This window comes from Rhinolophus hipposideros (genome assembly GCF_964194185.1).
Source record: "Rhinolophus hipposideros genome assembly, chromosome: 10".
Classification (NCBI taxonomy): domain Eukaryota; kingdom Metazoa; phylum Chordata; class Mammalia; order Chiroptera; family Rhinolophidae; genus Rhinolophus; species Rhinolophus hipposideros.
The window spans coordinates 76,116,728-76,137,622 of record NC_138056.1 but is presented as its reverse complement, the minus strand read 5'-3'; the positions used below and the strand labels follow the sequence as shown (position 1 = coordinate 76,137,622).

The window sequence follows — 20,895 nt, the reverse complement described above, 5'->3', positions numbered from 1 at the left end:
TACATTTAGGTACTTGTTTTTTGTATTATAAAGGAGTTTTAGCATTTATTTTTTAACATATTATGGTACAAGAAATTTTATGTAATAAACAATTACAAAACACAAGAACAGATACAAGGTACAAGAAATTTTATGTACCAGTAACAAATTTACAATATTTACACATCATAGAAGGCTAACAACTCTTCATCTTTGCAAGTTCGTTGTAAGTTCAACAAAAACCAATTATCGTATTCCAGGGTATTATTTTGCATACGGATATCATTATTGATTTCTAGAGTTACACTTTTAACTCGTCAGCATAAACAAAATAATTAAAAACATTTATATAGATACAGCATTAGTACTACCCACGTATAATACATCATTTTTCCTTCACAAATTTGGGCAAAAAAATGCACATTATACATGGCAAAATATGGTAATCAGATATTTTTACAAAGTAGTAATTTTTTTTCTGATTGTAAGTGATATATGCTAATTGTAGAAAATTGGAAATAAAAGTATAAAGAAGCAGAGAAATCACCATAACCTCATCATTGAGAACTATAAAATGATGTTCAGTAATTTTTACATAACATTATAAATATTTATATTACAGGAAGTAAGATATGCGGAGCGAAGTTATGTATCAAAACCCACATTGAATGTAAGTATAAATTTAAATTGTGCTTTAAAATTAAAGAATTTAAAGGAAATGTAGGCAATAAAAAATGCATACCTATGATTTGTGTATATGTGAGGGTCAGCTCAGGATGATACAATTGTTAGAAATAGATAATTATTGAAATATTAAGTTAAACTCCCAAATTACCACAAAAAAATTTAAATCTAGTGCCCTGTGTAATTTCTGCTTTTTCCTCTTTGTCTACTGCAAAACAACCTTCTCTTGAAAACTGGGCAGGATTTTGCTACTCTCCAGGACCCTCATCGTATATGGTGTGGCACATTGCAGAGGCCACTTGGAAGATACTAGAAGACAAGGACTGAGCCAGGCTGGGTATTAGACAGGAAGGGCCATCACCTGATCACCCAGTGATTTCTGAGGGAGTCCTCTGTTTCATAAAGGTCTCTAAAATGACTTAGTAATAGCCTTCTATCAAAATCTAGGGAACAGTTCTCTTATTTATCTGAGCTTAAAATGAGAATGTGGAAGAGAATTGTTAAAATAGTGTTTTACAATATTTAAGAGAGCTTTTATCTATTTTTTCTTAAATTTCATATTATCTTATTAATCATTTAAGAAATTATGGCTCTGGCTATGTTCTAGTTGTGGTATGAACCCATCTAAAATACAGGTATTGATTCATAGCCCCAGAGTTCCCTTCAGTAAGGAAGCCCTTTCCTTAGGGCTGTTTATTATACAGTTAACAAGAATCATTTCTTAAGTTTTGACTGAGTAGAACTTAAGCTTCTGGTTTTCAAACCTGTAGAGAACTGGGAAGGATCTATCCTATTTTAGAGATGGTTTGTCTTAAGTTTTCTGTTAGGTCTTAAATTGTAATGTACCAGCATTAAACTGATTAGATTTACTGGTGTTCACATATTGATATTAATCTTTGATGAACAGTCATAAAGTCTGTTTTTTAAATAGTAATGTCTGAGTTTATTTACTACAAAGAGGATTTGGGTAAAATATTTAAATGTAAGCTTTATCATTGTCTGTCTTGCCAGGAAGTGGTCATAGTCAGTGCTACAAGGACACCCATTGGATCCTTTCTAGGCAGCCTTTCTTCCCTGCCAGCTCCCAAGCTTGGTTCCATTGCAATTCAGGGAGCCATTGACAAGGCAGGTAAGTAGTTGCTTTGCTTTTTGTGTTGAGGGGGCAGTGAATCAATGGAACAAACACTTATTTGCACTTACTGTATATGTAACACTTAGAAATGACTTGATACCTGCATTTCTGAATTCCCTTGTAAAGAAGTCTTTGTACTACAGAATTAGGAATGAAACTCAAAACTGACAAGACCAAGAAATCATTCCTATATATGTCATGTACCTTATTAGGTAATCATTAATTCTTCAATTGAATAAAATAAGGAAATGCTTGTTTGATTTTTTTTAAAAAGGGATTCCAAAAGAAGAAGTGAAGGAAGCATACATGGGTAATGTTCTACAAGGAGGAGAAGGACAAGCCCCTACTAGGCAAGCGGTCCTGGGTGCAGGTACGAGGAACACATTTGTGCTTATTTTATGCTTAAAATACTTGACATTGCAAAAAGGAAGTCATTTCAGCTTAAATAAAATGTTAAATGCATCTTATAACATGTATAGACATATTGGCATAAGTAATGTTGCTGCAAATTATAGTTTAACATGCTTCATTTTATTAATTATAATCCTACAGTTGTGTTTGAAGAATATCCTTGTTTTTCAAAAGTATGACTTTATTTATATTGGTTTTAGGCTTACCTGTTTCTACTCCGTGCACCACTATAAACAAAGTTTGTGCCTCAGGAATGAAAGCCATCATGATGGCCTCTCAGAATCTTATGTGTGGACATCAGGTAAAAAGCACCTTTTTTTCCATTTTATAATTAAAACAATACACAGTGCTAAAAGATACCAAAAAAAAAAAAAAAAATCTAAGCACATTCGTGCTTTAGAAATGAGATTCTTTCTCTTAAGTATTGTTGCTATGTTGTTTCAGACACTCAGGAGTGTCTGGATGTGCTAATTCCCTTTGAAGTAGAGGTTGAAATGATAGCTAAGTGTCTTGGGTTAAACAGTAGTTTTCAGCCAAGATGTTTTAGTCTTCAGATAACTCTTTACCTTTACTTAGTCTTTCTCTGACATTCTTGGTAATTTAAAACATCATAAGTTTTGTATTTGCCAGAATAAGGGTTTTTATCATAAATGAGAGTAAGGTGCTGGCCCTGGGAATCAAGTCATTGGTTGAGCCCAGAACCGATGACTAATTTTGTAGTTCCTATTTGCCACGTTCAGTTAAATTGTGTAGGCTTTCTATTGATCTTGCTGATTTAGATCTTGTGTTTACCTGAGGTCATGCAAGAGATAGCAATATATGCTGTGCTGTTAGGAAACTAGACCTAGACTCAGAATTAAGAGCTGATCAGAAACAAGCCCTTCTGTTTTCAGTTGAGGGAAGTGAGTCTGAGATGACCATAAACACAAGGGTTACAGGGCTGGAAATAGAAAAGAGGCGTCTCTATTCTTATCTAGTACATTCCAGCCTTTCAGGATATAACATGCCAGGGTAAAAATCAGTTGTTTGCAAATTGTTTCTTACAAGAACCATAATTATGTGTACCCTTTATATTATTCCTCCTTTGCTTTGTTTCCAGTACACTGCAAGTCAAAGAGGAAAAAAAATGGATAGCAATTTCTGAGCTAATATATCAGACTTTAAGATATATGCATGTGCTAAAAACTGACATGGTATATAAAAGTATAAAGTGAAAAATAGTTCTTCTCATCCCCATCTGAGTCTCTTGACTTAATTTACCACTTTCTTGTATATTCTGACACTTAAAAACAGAGAAACTTAGGGCAAGTTGCTTAAACTCTGTGTCCCACTGAATGTCTTGGACATCTTTCTATAGAGCACACAGGATAGTATTCCCTTGAACTGAACAACTATGACATATTTTATGGGTCCTCATTGAATGGACAACTAGGCTCCATTTCTTTACTATTTTAAATACTGTTGCAGTGAGTGTTGCTATATGTATCTTTGTGTACTTCTAATTCTTGAATCATCTCCATTGAGGTAGTCCAGCATAGTGGTTAAGAACACAAAGTCTAGAGCAGGATGATTTCAAATCCTACTTTTATCCTGCATTAGCTGAGCACTTACTGTGTGACATTCACTGGAGATTGGTGAAGAAAACATTAAAATATCTCATCATGTGCAAGTCTGTCTTCTGGAAAAATTCTTGAGAGAATTTATGAGTCAGAAGATTTTAAAATTTTGGTATTTTCACATGCTTTCCGTAAAAGTTGTCCCAGTTTCACACTTTCAGGAGGTTGTGAGAGCTTTTTAACCTGCACACAAGATAACACCAACATCAGGTACTACCAAACCTTGTCAAGCCAGTGGGTGAAAACAGTCATGGTGAAAATGGTCATGAGATTGTTTAGGTGTTTCAAAACTGAATGACAAGGCAGTTTTTGCCTCTGTTGAATTATTTTGGTTCTCTAGCAAATGCTATTTGCATTGCTTTAAATTGCTTTCAGTATTGTTTGAATCATTTCTGCATGTATACAATTGTCTTGACATATAGGAATACTAGGAATTGCCTTAATTTTTTTTTTTTTAATTTTATTGGTGAACAGTGTGTTTCTCCAAGGCCCATCAACTCCAAGTTGTTGTCCTTCAATTTAGTTGTGGAGGACGCAGCTCACTGGCCCATGTGGGAATCTAACTGGCAACCCTGTTGTTCAGAGATCGCACTCTAACCAACTGAGCCACCTGGCTGCTCGGAATTGCCTTATTTTGAATATGAATAATTATCTATGATTTTGGAAAATGTCAATTTTATTTTATATTGAAAGATGATCAGTACCTAAGTTTGTTACTTATGTCATCATCCCCAGAAAATAGTCAATATTTCAGGATAACTGAATAAAACGTGAATTGAAAATCTCCGTATTTCAAAATGGGCAAAATAATTAGGTTTCTTTGGTGTAGAACTTCTGATTAAAAGCTATAAGAAAATATTGGCTTTGTTTATATTAAAGTATATTTTTAATTAGCCCTTTTATGTAAATGAATTTGATTTATAATAATTGGTTAATTTATTAATATTTATCAAACTTCTCTATACATGCCAGGTACCAAAGACATGAAAATAGGTATGACAAGGTTTCTGGCCTCAGAGGAGCTTAATTAATTTTAGTGAGAAGATTCAACATATAAATATAGCTACAATACAGTGTAATGAAAGCATTACACAGTAATTGGAAAACACAAAAGAAGGGAAACTGTTCCAAGAAGGGATAGAAATAGGTGGTCAGGCAAAGCATGAAGTACTGTGTTTTGGTTACTGGTAAAGGAAATGTAGGTATTTTTACATGTTGGTAGAAGGGTCAGAAGAGCAGAGGTGTGTGTGAATGAGCATAGTATCTTTGGAGACCTTTCAACATTTCTGTGGGACCTGAGGTGTAGGTTCAGGCATGAGACTGGGAAGAGAGGTCAGATCATCAAAGGCCTTGGTAATACACTGTGCTGGAGTCGAGTGAAGATGATACCTGGATGGAAGGAAAAACTGCATGTCAGATGATCAAGTAGAAAATCATTTTAGCTGTCTGTTGAGGAGGATCTCAATCAAGGAAGTAGTAGGATTATTTTCACAAACTGAGATTACTTCGAATGTTTTAGAAGACATCAACTTTTTAGCAGTGTGAGTAAATATGAAGTGTTGGAAGATAGGAATTTTGGAAGATGGTCTTATATAAAAGATTCCTGGCATTCTTATTGTGTAATTCTAATCTTAAATATCGTTACACATTTTAGACCACTTCCTTTCATCAGGGTCAAGAGGGTACTTTCTATATTCACTGCGTAACAAATGTTTAACAAAATGTCCATGTAGAATACTTGTTTTTCCTTTTTTTCTGGTGAACTGCTAACTTTTTTGTTTTTTTTAATTTACTAATCTGCCATCTTTTTAATTTACTAACCCACCATCTTTTATTTTTTAATTTACTAATCCACCTCTCGGTGAACTGCTCTAGAACACTGGTTTGTTGTAGTTATGTAAAGGGTATAATGGGTTTGCAAAACTACTATCTACGTTGACATTGGGTTTTTGTGTTGCTGAGCAGGATGTGATGGTGGCAGGTGGGATGGAGAGCATGTCCAACGTTCCCTACGTAATGAGCAGAGGAGCAACACCATATGGTGGGGTAAAGCTTGAAGACCTGATTGTGAAGGATGGGCTAACCGATGTCTACAATAAAATTCATATGGTAATTACCGCTTTTTAATGGGGAAATGCCATCTAGTGTACAATACTGCTTGAGCTTTAAAATTACATGTATTTTAGACATAAAACTGAAGGATGGCCTCTATAAATATTGATTTTAGCCATTCAGTTTAGGAAAATATTTTTCTGTGCTCATTGCAACATCTTGACTCAATTGAATAAATTGCCCTATGCTGGAATAGGGCATTTTCTGACTTCTAATAATGGATCCTATAACTATTTAATTATTTGCCTTTAAAATAGCAACTTCTGGGCTACTTCACGTATTTGAAGATGAGACATGAGTAAAAAGTTACCTAGTATAGAAAAGTGTATTTTAAGAAACTAAATTTAACTTCTAAGTATTTTATGTTATGCAAAGGTAATTGGTTTTTTAAAAATTGCAACTTTTATCAGGGGAACTGTGCTGAGAATACTGCAAAGAAGCTGAACATTGCACGAGATGAACAAGATACTTATGCTATTAACTCCTACACCAGAAGCAAAGCAGCATGGCAAGCGGGAAAATTTGGAAGTGAAGTTATTCCTGTCACAATTTCAGTAAAAGGTAGAGGGATAATGTTCCAAAATAGATTTTAGTATTTAGTATACTTTACATGTTGCTGAATTTTTATGTTTAAACTTTAAATCAGTACACTTCTATCTTTGTTCATTTCAACTGAGGACATTGACATCTCTCCTTATGGTTGAAGAAAACATTGCCAGTTCAGAGATAATATAGTTCAATTTAATATAAGATTTCAACTCAATTGCAGATTCCACTAAGCATATTAATTTGAGAAATGTATTTATTAGAACTCTTTCTAATATAAGTGACAGACCACACATTAGCTTAAATGAAAAAAGGGATTTATTAGAAGGCTACTGGGGGTACCTCCCAGAACTGAGGGATGTACGGCAATAACCACGCAGCTCTGGGAACTTCAGGGATTGGAACTGGGTATTTAGTACTATTAAGACATGCTCTCTTGGCGTCTTAGTGCTGCATGCTTTTGTGCTTTATTTGCTGAGGTTTCTTCAGTTGCTGACTCCATTTCTAGAGTCACATCTGTAGGGCTGTCAGTCAAAGAGGAAAGCGATCTCACCAACTCCAGCAGAATACATCCATAGTAAGGACGCATTAACTTGGTTTAGGTTACATTTCCATTCTAGAAATGATTACTGTGCTCAGAATGATGGGACACTGAGCTTAGCCAGCCTCGGTCGGACATCTATCCCTGGAGTCAGGAGTGTGGGATCTGTGATCACAGAAGGAGTTGGAGAGAGGAGAGAATGGGATGCAGCTGAAATAGAAGGTTTAAATTGAGCTAAGTTACTTAATAAACTTTAAGATACTAACAGAGATGGTAGATTCTACAGTAGAATTTACTCGGAATGGTTTAAGGTACGCAGGCATAGACGACCAGGCAGTTTCTCGTACAAGTTTGTTACTGAATGACTGTTGTCTTGACTGGTGATTACTTAACTTAAAAATTTTTGTTTTAGGTAAACCAGACGTAGTGGTGAAAGAAGATGAAGAATATAAACGTGTTGATTTTAGTAAAGTTCCAAAGCTGAAGACAGTTTTCCAAAAAGAAAATGGTTAGTATTATGAAATGACGTGTAAGAAAAATATGGGAGTGAGAATACTGTATCTAGTCTTGGAATTGCCTGAGGATTTTTAAAAAGTAATTCTAGAAAACATCTAGATGTTATTTAACGCTTTCACTATATTAGGCTCAAGTGAAATTAACAAAACAGATGACACTTATTCAAAATATATTTAAAATTGCTTAACAGTTAATACCTTCAGCAGAGATTCTGGAATGACTGTAGAATTGTTTTCTGCATGCAGTTCATCCTGAGAGTTGATTGTGATATATAGTAAAAGTCAAGTTTAATATTATGTTAAATATCTATACGCTTGAGTACTAAGATGACAACTGTTATTCACTCTTGTATGGCCGGTGCCTGGCATGTAGTAGGTCCTCATAAAGAATTATTGAATGTTAGTAGAAATGCGATCTCAGTGTTCTTAATGCTTTTGAAATCCTTTGGGGAAAAAAGTCAGTTCTCCTTTTAAAATTGGCTGTGTACAGTTGTCACAATAAACTGAAATTTTCCTGATTGAATTTCTCAAAACCAGCTATAGAAATAGATCGTTTTTAAAAAAAAAGTAAAGAAAATTAATATTCCAAAAGTATATTTAAAAAATTTTAGCAATTAGAGGGTCTTCATTGATATTTTAAAAAATAGCTTAATTGACATAATTTACACACTGCAAAATTCTGCTTAAAAATGTACACTTCAGTGATTTTTAGTATTCACTGACATTTAACTTCAAGTGATTGTAGAGAAGAAATACCTGATTTTTGACACTGACTTGAAAAATATTATGTCTGCTCTATGGTGGATAAGCAAAGAGACTCCGGGGAGAAAAAAATATGAACGGGTCCTAATCTTTGAAAAATTGTCAAGTAGCATTTACCCAGTGTATTATGCATGTGTTTCTGAACTAGCTTTGAATAAAATGTTACAAAAGATTCACAGGAAAAGGCATTCTCACATTAACTGTGTTATAGTTAGCTGTGTTTCCTGAGGGCAGGAATTACCTTCATCTGCATTTGTAATTTTCCATGTACCTAGTTCAGGCAGTACTCTGTAGGACTTTGTTACACTGGACCAGGTGAATTCAACGTGCCAGAATGTTTTGACCTTGTGCTCACTGATGCTTTTAGGCACCGTCACAGCTGCCAATGCTAGCACACTGAATGACGGGGCTGCCGCCGTGGTTCTGATGACCTCAGATGCCGCCAAAAGACTCAACGTTAAACCACTGGCAAGAATAGCAGGTAGAAAATGTTCTCAACTTGTTTATTCCTAAACCTCTATTCCTGAAACTAAGTTTCCTTGTTGGTAATACAGAATGTTGAAGGTGGCTATTTCTAGCTATAGGTTGTGCTTTGTGACAGAATTTACTGCAGATCTTAATTGAGATAGAGTCTCCTTTAATATTCTTATGATTTGCTTTATATAAGAGTAAGCTTTAAAAATCTTTTCCTATCCTGTATGATGACTGGGAGACTACATACAGCGTACATGTTTTACCCTGGCACTGTGGGGAACGGTAGCCAGGTAGAATCCCAAACACATAAAAAGAATATGGGGTTAGGAGTCTAGAAATGAAATCTAGATGTTCTGACATTTACTAACTAGGTGGCCTTGGCATACCTAGTTTCCTTAAGCCTGTTTTTAGCTGTAAAATCTGTCTTTCTTCTTCATAAGGAGTTAAAGAGATATTTTGTTACTTTATAAAACCTTGTAACTTCATTTTATTCTTAATTTAGATCATGGTTTCTTAACCTCGGCACTACTGACATTTTACGACAAATAATTCTTCGTTGTGGGGCTGTTGTATGCATTGTAAGATGTTCGGCAGCATTCTTGGCCTCTACCATTAGATGCCACTGTGACATTCTACCCGTTGTGACAACTAAAAATATCTCTAGATAACACTGGTGTCCCCGGGGACAAATTCCCCCTACTTGTGAAAATCGGTGGCTTAAGTTACAAGTTTATAAAGTGAAGAATCTTAGAAAAGGAACAAATATATTTACAAATATTACAGGGGTTAGGAAACTTTCATTTTGTGCATATTATATATAATAGTTGTTAGATATAGTTTTGGATGTCTATAAAAACGATTCTAATGACTCTTTTTTTTATAAAGCATTTGCTGATGCTGCTGTAGACCCTATTGATTTCCCAATTGCCCCTGTATATGCTGTACTGAAGGTGAGAACATACTCCATTGTACCAACTTACGGTTTGCTTATACCAAGGTTGCAGGTTTTAGATTTTAAATATTATTCATCTCCCAAAGCATAGAGATAGCTTGAATTACTTGTAAGTTACATACCAGTATGGTAAGCACAAAGTAGGAGGTTGGTATGGCAGAGAAAAAAAAGGAAATGCTGAGGGTCCTGGTTCTGGAATTCTAAGTGTATACTCCTAAGAGAGGTCTCCATCCAGAAAGGGAACTGCCAGGAGCCAAGTAGTAGAGCAGAAGAAGTAGAAATAGAGAGAACCTACACACTCCAAATTGTTAGTCTCAGTTTCTGTGTAAGATCACGGGGAAAGAAGAGTCCTGCGGAAGTTTAGGGATCTCAGAAGATTCCAAGAACTATTCCCTTTCAGAAGGAGAGGGAAGGCCTCATCCAGGAGAGTGAATGAACTTCACAGAGCAGCACCGAGATTGGGAAAAAAAAAAAAAAGGCAGAAATCAGTGGAGATTAAGGATAGAGAAGGATCAGAAACAGTGGAAGGTGATGATCTGTGCGGATGTGGCAGACCTCAAAGTGACAAAATTATACAACTGAAAATGAATGCATCACGTTGAAAAGCAAGGGTGATAAACAGTTCAGGACTCTGAAGATAGACTCCAAGTCCTGACCCCAGCTAGATTCTGAGAGCTAGAGAAGTAACTACACTGGGTGCCATGTTTTGTCTTGTGCTATTGGAACAGAGGAAGCTGAACTGTACAGCTTAGAAAGTTACCTGAGCTTATTGGAGGAGGAAAATAAGAGGGAGGAATAGTTTTCATATTAATTTTACTGCTCACAACCAAAAAACTTCTAAAGAAAAAGGGCCCTAGTAATATTTTATGAAGATAATAGCATAAGGATAATCATTAGCACTGCAACACCTTCCTGCATATGAGGAACAACCAAAACAAGATATTTTAAAAGAGTTTAAATAAATAATTTACAGTGAAATTATAATAGCTTTCGATATCTGTGCCCCAAATAACAACACATAACTTTTATAAAGCATAAACTATAAGGGATGCAATAAAAAACCCACAAACATACTAACAGGAGAGAATAATATACCTCTTTCATATGACAGATCAAGAATCTAGAACTAAGCAACATATAATCAGTAAAGTAGATCTTAATACGTGCCCCCAAATACCTATTCTTTTCAGGTACCCATGGAATGTTCAGGCAAATCAAGTTTCTCTCTCTCCAAAATAGAAATAAGGTAGTGCAAACAAAATCCTTTGATTACAATGCAATAGATGAGAAATTAAAATCAGAAAATGAAAGGGCCATTCCTGCTGAAAACTAAGAAATTCCATACTTAAAATTTATCTATTGTATCAAAGAGAAATACAAACCAAACTTCTGGTCATGATGGTGGAGAAGGTAAATGCTGTGTTTGCTTTCTCCCACAAACACATAAAAATTACAACTAAATTATAGAAGAGCCATCACTGAAAACCAACCACCTTAAGACTAGGTGAACAGAAGTCCTATAACGAAGGACATACAGAGGCTATTGTGAGGTTGGTAGGAGGAGCGGAAATGTGAAACAGAAAAGTCCCACATCCACGTGTGGTGGTTAACAATTGGGCAGGATATCTGGGCTGTGGAGGTCCCCCCTAAGGAACAAGGGGTCCCAACCCCACACCAGGGACCCCAGCCCAGGGCTCCAGTGCCAAGAACCAGAGTCCCTATAACCTTTGGCTGTAAAATCAGTGGGGACTGTGGCTGAGACTGAGGGCTGCTAGAATCCCAGGCAGTCCTCATAAAGGGCTTGCGCAAGGGATTGCTTGCTCACAAACACACTTGTTCTGGGCTCTGGGGCAGGAGCTCAAAGTACCAGGGACACAGAAGGAAAAACTAAATTGACTAAGTGCAGAGAAGAAAGGGCTGGAGGGGCAAGGGTTTGGGCACAGCTCTCTGGCGGTTGAAGTAGTGGTGGGTGCCACTGTTCCTTTGTTGAGCCCTACCCCCTCCCAGCTGGCAGGCGGTGCAAAATCGAGCTCTCCTTTAACCTAACACCGTTTGCTCCACCCTGGACATTGCCTGAGACCCCGTCCTACCCAACTCATGCACCAGGTCTGAACCTCTTCCAGCAGCTTTTCCACACAAGTGGCATGCCTCAGCTCGTGATGTGGACTTTCTTATCATCTTTCAAAGGTCCACAAAACCCAAAGAAGCAGCTGGCTTCATTATGCCCTGCACCTCTTGCTAGACAGCCAAACTAAGCACAAGCAGCGACCAGTCTTGCATTGTTAACTCCCATAAGGTGGCCCCAAGTTTGGCATAAATGGTGGCCAGTCTTGGCTTGGAAAGTAGCTTCAACTAAGTGGCCATAAGCATGGCACAAGTGGCACCTGGCCCCAGCTCTCACTGAGGTGCACAGCAAAGGGTCCCAAGCCTGGCACTAGCGGCAGCCAGCCTCAGGTCATGGCATAGCCTCTGCCAAGCACCTTCAAGTCCAGAAGTGGAAACCTACTGCGGATCTTTGTAGCTCTTACAGGCAGCACCAAGCCAGGAACAAACAGTGTCTGACCTTGACATGTACAAGAGACCCTCCTAAGAGGCTCCAGAACAAACACACCTGGTGGCCACTTTCACACCATGCCACAGCACCCCCAACCACCTGCACAAACGACACATCTGAAGGGCTGACTGGACAGGCACCAGAGCCCTACCAAAGCGAATCCCGTTCTGTGGGGTCTCTGCAGAGCTCATCTGCTGTAGCCATGACCAGCCCTCATAGCCCATCAGCCTGAGGGTCTACCACCTCCTGATGTGCCTACACCACATAAGACTCAATTACAACAGGAGGGCACACACAGCCCACATCAAGGACATCATGGAGTGCTCAACTCAGGTGACCAAGGAGATGGGCCCTACAGGACACCTTCCACATAAAGCTACTCCTGCCAAGACCAGGAGACGTAATACATTTGTCCAGTTCTCTTGCTTCTCCTGAAGCAAGGACTTCAGTTTTGTTAATCAGATTCATGCATGTAACACTTGAATTCAGAACTGAGTTGTGGGGGACGGCAAGACGGTGGAGTAGATGAATGCTGTGTTTGCCTCCTCCCATGACTGTTAAAATTACAACTAACATAGAACAGTCAACCTGGGGAACCATCTGAAGACTAACTAAACAGAAATTCTATGACTAAGGATACAAAGAAGCAGCCACATTAACTGGTAGGAGGGGCAGAGACGCGTACAGGCTGGCCCCACACCTACCGTGTTTTCCTGAAAATAAGACCTAGCTGGACAGTCAGCTCTAATGCATCTTTTGGAGCAAAAATTAATATAAGACCCGGTCTTATTTTACTATAAGACTGGGTCAAATATAATAGTATAATATATAATATAGTATGTAATGTAATATAATAAATATAACATAATATAATATATATAGTACTGGGTCTTATATTAATTTTTGGTCCAAAAGATGCATCAGAGCTGATGTTCCGGCTAGGTCTTATTTTCGGGGACACATTATGTGTAGTGGACGAGAATCAGAAATAGGACAAAACTGCAAAAAAGGAACAAAATGAAGATAAGCAATCTACCAGATGCAAAGTTTAAAACACTAGTTATAAAGATGCTCAGTCAACTTTGGGAAAGAATAGATGAACTCAGGAAGAACTTCCACAAAGAGATAAAAACCATAAGAAAGAACCAGGCAGAAATGAAGAATACAAAAACTGAAATGAAGAATGTATTAGAGCGAATCAACAGCAGATCAGGTGAAGCATAGCATCGAATCAGTGATTTGGCACCCAGTTGGAACAGCAAGAAAAAAAATGAAACTGAAGCTAGTTTGAGAGACCTCTGGGACAACATCAAGTGTAACATTCACATCCTAAGTGTTTGTTGATGGATGAATGGACAAATAGGAGATGGTACATATATATAATGGAATACTGCACAGCCATGAAAGGCAATGGGTTCTTGCCATCTGTGGCAACATGGATAGACCTGGAGGGTGTTGTGCTGAGTGGAGAATGTCAGACAGAGAAAGATGCCATGTGATTTCACTTACATATAGAATCTAAACAAAATAAATGAACAAACAAAACAGAAACAAACTCATAGATACAGAGAACATTTGAGGGTTGCCAGATGTGAGGGGGGCCGGGGGATGTGTGGAAAGGGAAGGGGTGAAGAACAAATTGGTGGTTATAAAATAGTCACGGGGATGTAAAGTACAGTATAGGAAATATTAATAATATGGAATATAGTCAATAAATATGCATGGTGTCTGATGGATACTACACTTATTGAGTGATTGTAAGTTATATAAATGTCAAATCATTGTTGTTCACCTGAAACTAATACAATAGTATGTCATTTGTCATTGAAAAAAACAAAAACAAAAAACCATATGTATATATATTTATATATAAAGGGAAATACAGATCAAAATTGCAGAATTCCAAGAGAACAATGAAAAAATTTTAATGTTAATTATTTGAACATAATCTGTATTTTTAAATATTTTAGGTTCTTAAAGATGTAGGATTGAAAAAAGAAGATATTACAATGTGGGAAGTAAATGAAGCCTTTAGCTTGGTTGTACTAGCAAACATTAAAATGCTGGAGATTGATCCCCAAAAAGTGAATATCAATGGAGGAGCTGTTTCTCTGGGACATCCAATTGGGTAGGTAAAATCATAAAGAAAAATCTCTAACTAGGTTAATGGTTGCTTTCTATTTCTATCTAAACTTAAACTGTTTCCTGTTAATTTCTGTTACTCTGGGTGTAACAGTTTTCCTTCCCACCCATCCTTCATAAGGCAAACACCATTTGTGTTAGGATCCAACACTGAACACATCAGTCACATTTGTTGCTTAAAAACTTCATATTTTATGCTGAAGATTTAAGATTAAAGTCTATGCTTGGGCTTTTAAAAAAGCTGTAACCAGATTTAAAGCTTCCAGTCAAGATGGCAGTATACGTAAAACGTGTACTTGCCTCCTCACACGACCACATCAATATTACAACTAAACTACAGAACACCCATCACTGAGCATCACCTGCTAGCTTAACAGAAGTCCTATATCTACGGATACATAGAAGACGTTGAGGCTGATAAGAGGGGTGAAGACATGGAACAGGCTGGTCCAATACCCATGTCTGACCATTAAAAATCAAGAAGGTTATCTCAGCTTCAGGGGTCTTCCCTGAGGAGCAAGGGGCCCCAGTCCCACACCATGCCAACAGCCCAGGATTCCAGTGCTGGGAAGAGAAGTTCCCACAACTCTGGCTGTGAAATCCAGTGGAGATTGTGGCTGAATGAGATGGAGGGCAGCTGGAGTCCCAGGCATTCCTCTTAAAGGACCCGTGCACTGACTCGCTGATGGATTCACTGGCTCTAAGCTGCAGTACTGGAGCAGCAGCTACAAAGGCACTGTGGACATATGGGGAGGAACTGAATTGTCTGGCTTCAGAGTGAGGGCTGGAGGGGCAGCTTTCTCCTGGACTAAGGAGCTGGCAGAAGCCATTCTTTTGTTGAGTCCCCGTCTCCTTTTGTTCAGGTGTAGGTGGCCACTGTAACTGAGTACACATCCACCTAGCTAACACCATTTGTCTGACCTGTCCTGGTGATTCCCTGAGACCCCCACCCATCCAACTTGTGGGCCAACCCAAGCCACTTCCATTGGCTTTCCATACAAACAGCTGGTCTTGGCTCATCCCGTGGACTTTCCTAAAATCTCACAGATGATCACAAAACCCAAATAAGCAGCACGTGGTTTCTGCATTTCCCGTACCTCTGGTGAGCAGCCCCTAACCCCAGCACTAGTGGCGATTGGCTTCAGTTTGTGGCTTGGCCTCTAGAGGCCCTCCAAGACAAGTGTCCAAGACAAGGTGGCAGCTATGTGGATCATGCCAGGTGGCCTCGGGCAGGGCACAGGCTGCAGCTGGACTTGGCCTACAGTGTGGCTCATCACAGGAGGCCCCAAGGCTGGCACACCCATTGGCCAGCTTTGGACTGAGCCAGAGCATTACTCAGCTGCTAGTAAAACAAGTTACTAGTAAAGCAAATCTTATTCTGTAGGTTCCCTGTTACCAGTTCCTCCACTGTAGTTATGGCCAGTCCTTACAACCAGTCAGCCCGAGGGTCAATCCCTTTCACCGACGTGCAAAAAGTAGTGAAGGCTCAACTACAACAGGAGGGCACACTCAACCCAAACAAGGGATACACCTGGAGCACCCAGCTCAGCTGACCAGGGATATTGCACCACTGAACCACACAGCACACCTACTACATAAGGCCAATCTACTAAGACCGGGAGACATAGCAGCCCTACTTAACACACAAAAACAAACACCGGGAAGCAGCCAAAATGGGGAGACAAAGAAACGTCCCAAATAAAAGAACAGAACAAACCTCCAGAAAAATAACAACAAAATGGAGACAAGCAATCTACCAGATGCAGAATTCAAAACACTGGTTATAAGGATGCTCCGTGATCTCAGTGAGAACTTCAAGAGATAGGAAAAATAAAAATGGAAAACATAAAAAAGAACTAGTCATAAATTTTAGAAGATAAAGTGGCAGAAAAACACCCAATCAGAACAGCAAAAAGCAAGAGTCCAAAAAAATGAGGATAATTTAAGGGGCCTCTGAAACAATATCAAGCATATCAACATTTGCATCATAGAGGTACCAGAAAGAGAAGAGAAAGAGCATGGAATTTCAAACCTATTTGAAGATACAACAACAGAAAACTTTCTTAGCCTGCCAAAGGAAATAGACATACAAGCCTAGGCAGCGCAGAATCCCAAATAAGATGAACCCAGAGGTCCACAGCAAGACACATTGTAACTCAAATGCCAAAGTTTAAAGACAAAGAATCTTAAAAGCAGCAAGAGAAAAGCAGGTAGTTACCTACAAGGCGCTCCCATAAGACGATCAGCTGATTTCTGAACAGAAACTTTGCAGGTCAGAAGGATCGTCATGAAATATTCAAAGTGATGAAAAGGACGGACCTACAACCACAATTACTCTATCCAGAAAAGCTATCATTTAGAATTGAAGGACACATATACAGCTCCCCAGACATGATTAAGCTAAAGGAGTTCATCACCAACAAACTAGTATTACAGGAAATGTTTGTTGTTAGAGGGACTTCTTTAAGATGGATTGGAAAAAAAAAAAAGTTGGGACAGCAATACCATACTCATACCAGAGAAAATAGACTTTCTGACAAGAGACAGAGAAGGACCAGTAATCCCACCTGTGGCTGTTTATCCAGAGCAACCCAAAACACTACTTTGAAGGAACATATACATCCATATGTTCACTGCAGCATTATTTACAACAGCCAACATATGGAGGCAACATTAGTGTCCATCAGTGGATGAATGAATTAGAGGTGGTACATATATACAATGGAACATTACTCAACCATAAAAAATAATGGAATCTTGTCATCTGCAACAACATAGATGGATCCAGAGGGCATGTGCTGCGTGGAGTAAGACAGAAACAGACAAATGCTGTGATTTCATTACATGTGGAATCTGAAGAACAAAATAAACAGACTCATAGATACAGAGAACACTTCGATGGCTTTCCAGTGGGAGGGGAGTTGAGGGGTGGATGGAAAAGGGGACAGGATTAAGTAGAAATTAGTAATCACAAAATAATCCTGGCGATATAAAGTATAGCATAAGGAATATAGTAAATTATATTGTAGTAACTATGTATGTTATGGGTACTGGATTGGGGTGATTACATAATCAGTTATATAAATGTCTAATCACTGTTGTACACCTGAAACTAAGATAATACTGTATGTCAACTGTAACTGAAAAATGAAAATTAAAAAAAATAGCTCATTAAAAGTAGCTGTAACCGGGGGTGACCAGATAGCTCAGTTGGTTAGAACATGGGACTGATAACACCAAGATTGCTGGTTCGATCCCCACATGGGCCACTGGGAGTTGCACCCTCCTTAGAAGAGTCAACTATGCCATTGTAGCATGAAAGCAATATGTAACCAATGACCATGGCTGTTTCACAATTGAAAAAAAAAATAGCTGTAACCATTCTTGAAACAAGTTTCTTAAGTTTAAGAAAAGTATTAATAATTAAATTCAGCTATAAGATATGGCTAATAAACTTTTCAAGAAGTTAATTTGGAATAGAAACATTTTTTGTATTGATAAATTTTATAATTTATTAAAGAACCAAAATGCTTTCTTAATCCTAGGATGTCTGGAGCCAGGATTGTCGTTCATTTGGTTCATGCCTTGAAGCAAGGAGAATACGGTCTTGCCAGTATCTGCAATGGAGGAGGAGGTGCTTCTGCCATGCTGGTCCAGAAGCTCTAAGACAACCTCTGTTGTCTAAGACGACAACCCTACATGGTCAGAAAGGCCTTCTGTAGTCACTGTATCTACCTTGGGTCACCTTGTACTCAAAATGTTTCTTTTTTATTATTTTCTATTTTAATTATTTTTTAATAAGATGAAAAGTTCAAATCCCCAAAACCTTTTGAAATTAGAAATAAATTTTTTCTTCTGATTTAAGTTTTTTTAATCATTAGATGTCTAACATTTTTATATTATAAAGCTGTACTATTTTAAATATGAATACAAACTTAGTGATGTATAAATAGCAAGGAGCTACCATTTTAGAGAATAATTTATATTTTTGAGGATTGTTAAAGATATGAATGTCATCTATAGCTAATTTAGATTTAGTAGACTCTTTAATGTGAGGGTGGCTGCATTGGGCAAAGTAGCAATGCTCCATACCGTTAGTGAAGAAGCCACAGACAGTATGTGCAGTGTTGTTAGAAGAGGAGAAACCCATGTGCTCAGGTCTAGAGTGGGTGTAATTTCTCCCAAGATCAGCATTCAGGATTTGCGGGGGGGGGGTTCACAATTAGAAAATCCTGGAGTTTGAATTCTGAATTACTATAGCAGCACAGAAAATGGGAAAGAAGATAGAAACTGCTCAACTGAATGCCAGAATGCCTTTCCTTAAGCAGGATAAAATGCAGCTCAAGTATTTATAATTGTATTTCATCTGGAACAAAACATACTGTAGGCAGGGGATGTGCACGCCAACCTCAGCTGCAGCTCTGGGAAGGGAAAGCTCCAACTAAAGTTGAGAATAACAGCAGTGGGGGAGGGTACAGAAAAGATCATTGTATATACATATCTTGGCAAATAATTCACTGTAGATCCTTATCTTCGAAAGAAAAAAGACAATATGTGGGGGGAAAAAAGAAATACTGGCTGGCAGAGTACTTTCAGAAATATCTGTATAGCAATCACACCTAACTTCTGTGGCTCATTATGTGTTAAGTACTGTCCTAGAGGCTTTATATGTATTAACTCCTCTAATTCTCACAAAAACTCAAGAGGGTTCCTACCATTATTATCCCTAAAAACATCTGAAAAGCTCTCTGATCATTCTGGGAAAAACTGAAGATAGGAAATAAAAAAAGATATAGAATGAACAAGTAAATGTTACCTCTTAAGAAGAAAAGTAATATTCTGAAGCAATAATTACAATAAAAAAAAACTCAGATTTTTTTAAAGTATTAAGTCGGCAGAGTTTTGAAGGCCTTACTTCATTAGCAAAATTAAGAGAGAATCATGCTAAGACAATCTGGAGAAAAGATATAGTAAAGAAAAAAAATCTTGAAACATCTAGGTAGAAAAATGGGTAGTCTTAGGCCTTATTTCTGTTATATTAAATGCCAGAAGACAAGTGACCAATATCGGCATAGTATTTTTAATGGAATAAAGTGATAGATACTAGAAGGTGTCTAGGCATGCAAGAGCTTAGAAAATATAGCACTGTGATGTTTCCTCCAAAAAAGACAGGAAAAAAGAATCAAAATTAAGAATTCAGAAATGAGAGTATTTAAAAAGTTTTCAATGATTAAGGACTGGCTGGGGAGGAAGGGAAGGTAGTGGTAAAACAGAGATAGAAATTTTACACTTGGATGAAAACTGCAGGGGTTCGCATGCTCATCCCTCATGCAGTCTAAATTCTGCATATAACTTTTGACTTCCCAAGACTTAGTTGTCCCTCAGCAAGGGATTGGTTCCAAGGCCCCCTGTGGATATAAAACCCCAAGGATGCTCAAGTGCCATATATAAAATGGTGTAGATTAATGCGTACAATTGGCCCTTCCCGTCCGCAGACTCTAAACTGCGGATTGATAACAGGTATTTATTGAAAAAAAAACTGCTATAAGTGGATCTGTACAGTTCAAACCCCTGTTGTTTAAGGGTCAACTGTATATGCTAAATAAAAGCAAATGCCCATATAAATAAAAACGAGCTCTACATTTTAAAAAATAAAAGCTGAAAAGTCCAATTATAAAGTAAAAGAGGCTGACTTCTAAATTATTAGAAATCAAGGCAGAAAATGTTAAAATAGGACAAGAACTAATCTCTATAAAGAAAAGATTATTCAAAGTGAAGTTACAGAGAACCGAAGACAAGTAGAGGGACATAGAGTAAGTTGTTTTTTATGGAGGATGACAAGAGGATTTAGCACACAAGTAGGAGCTGACTGTGATCCTTACTGGAGACTAGGGAGTACCTCGACCTTCGGACTTAAGCCTACTACAAATTGCCAGTATCTCCCTAGAAGGAGCTCGTACACATGTCTGGCACAACAGCTTTTGCAGATGCCAACCAAGGGACAGGCCTTTGGATAACCTAGCTTTGATGGCCGACAGGACTTGCATTCATAGCAAAGAAACAATTATGAATGGGCACAGGACCCCTGCCCATGGCTATACACTTGGGCCCAGTGCAGAAGGAGACGCAAAAAACCCCATCTCCCTGAAAGGTTCCAAACTACATACTTTCCCAGCTGCTGTCGGATGGTACAGGTTCCAATCAGTCTGCGTCTAGGTGCTGACTGCTATTCTTGCCTTTAGGACACTGACAGGTTTTGGCAAAGCTTCCCCTATCGGGAGTCACAAAGAACAAAGAAGGCGGCATGGTCAATTACAAACGTTTAAGAGATAATAAGGAGCCCTGAGTAGGCTGATTGATATAATTCATGTCCTAGAGAAGACAATTCTGTCAAGACGGAGAGGTAGCTGTTTTATCTAATGCACAGAACCAACACAAAGAATAAAGGAAAATGAAGAAATAGAGGAATATGTTC

The 20,895-nt window shown here is 38.0% G+C and overlaps 1 protein-coding gene across 4 annotated transcripts in view; it reads left to right on the top strand.

Moving 5' to 3' along the window:
* ACAT1 (acetyl-CoA acetyltransferase 1) overlaps positions 1–20,895 on the top strand; it is a 30,163-nt gene extending 9,268 nt beyond the window's left edge. For all 4 annotated transcript variants that reach the window (XM_081063919.1, XM_081063920.1, XM_081063921.1 and 1 more), the window contains 11 exons: positions 602–649; positions 1,675–1,792; positions 2,070–2,165; positions 2,407–2,507; positions 5,788–5,931; positions 6,345–6,495; positions 7,434–7,529; positions 8,666–8,779; positions 9,658–9,722; positions 14,249–14,406; positions 17,966–20,895. In XM_081063919.1, the coding sequence (XP_080920045.1) occupies positions 602–649; positions 1,675–1,792; positions 2,070–2,165; positions 2,407–2,507; positions 5,788–5,931; positions 6,345–6,495; positions 7,434–7,529; positions 8,666–8,779; positions 9,658–9,722; positions 14,249–14,406; positions 17,966–18,086 (1,212 nt within the window). In that variant the 3' untranslated portion in view covers positions 18,087–20,895. The remainder of the gene's footprint in view (positions 1–601; positions 650–1,674; positions 1,793–2,069; positions 2,166–2,406; positions 2,508–5,787; positions 5,932–6,344; positions 6,496–7,433; positions 7,530–8,665; positions 8,780–9,657; positions 9,723–14,248; positions 14,407–17,965) is intronic.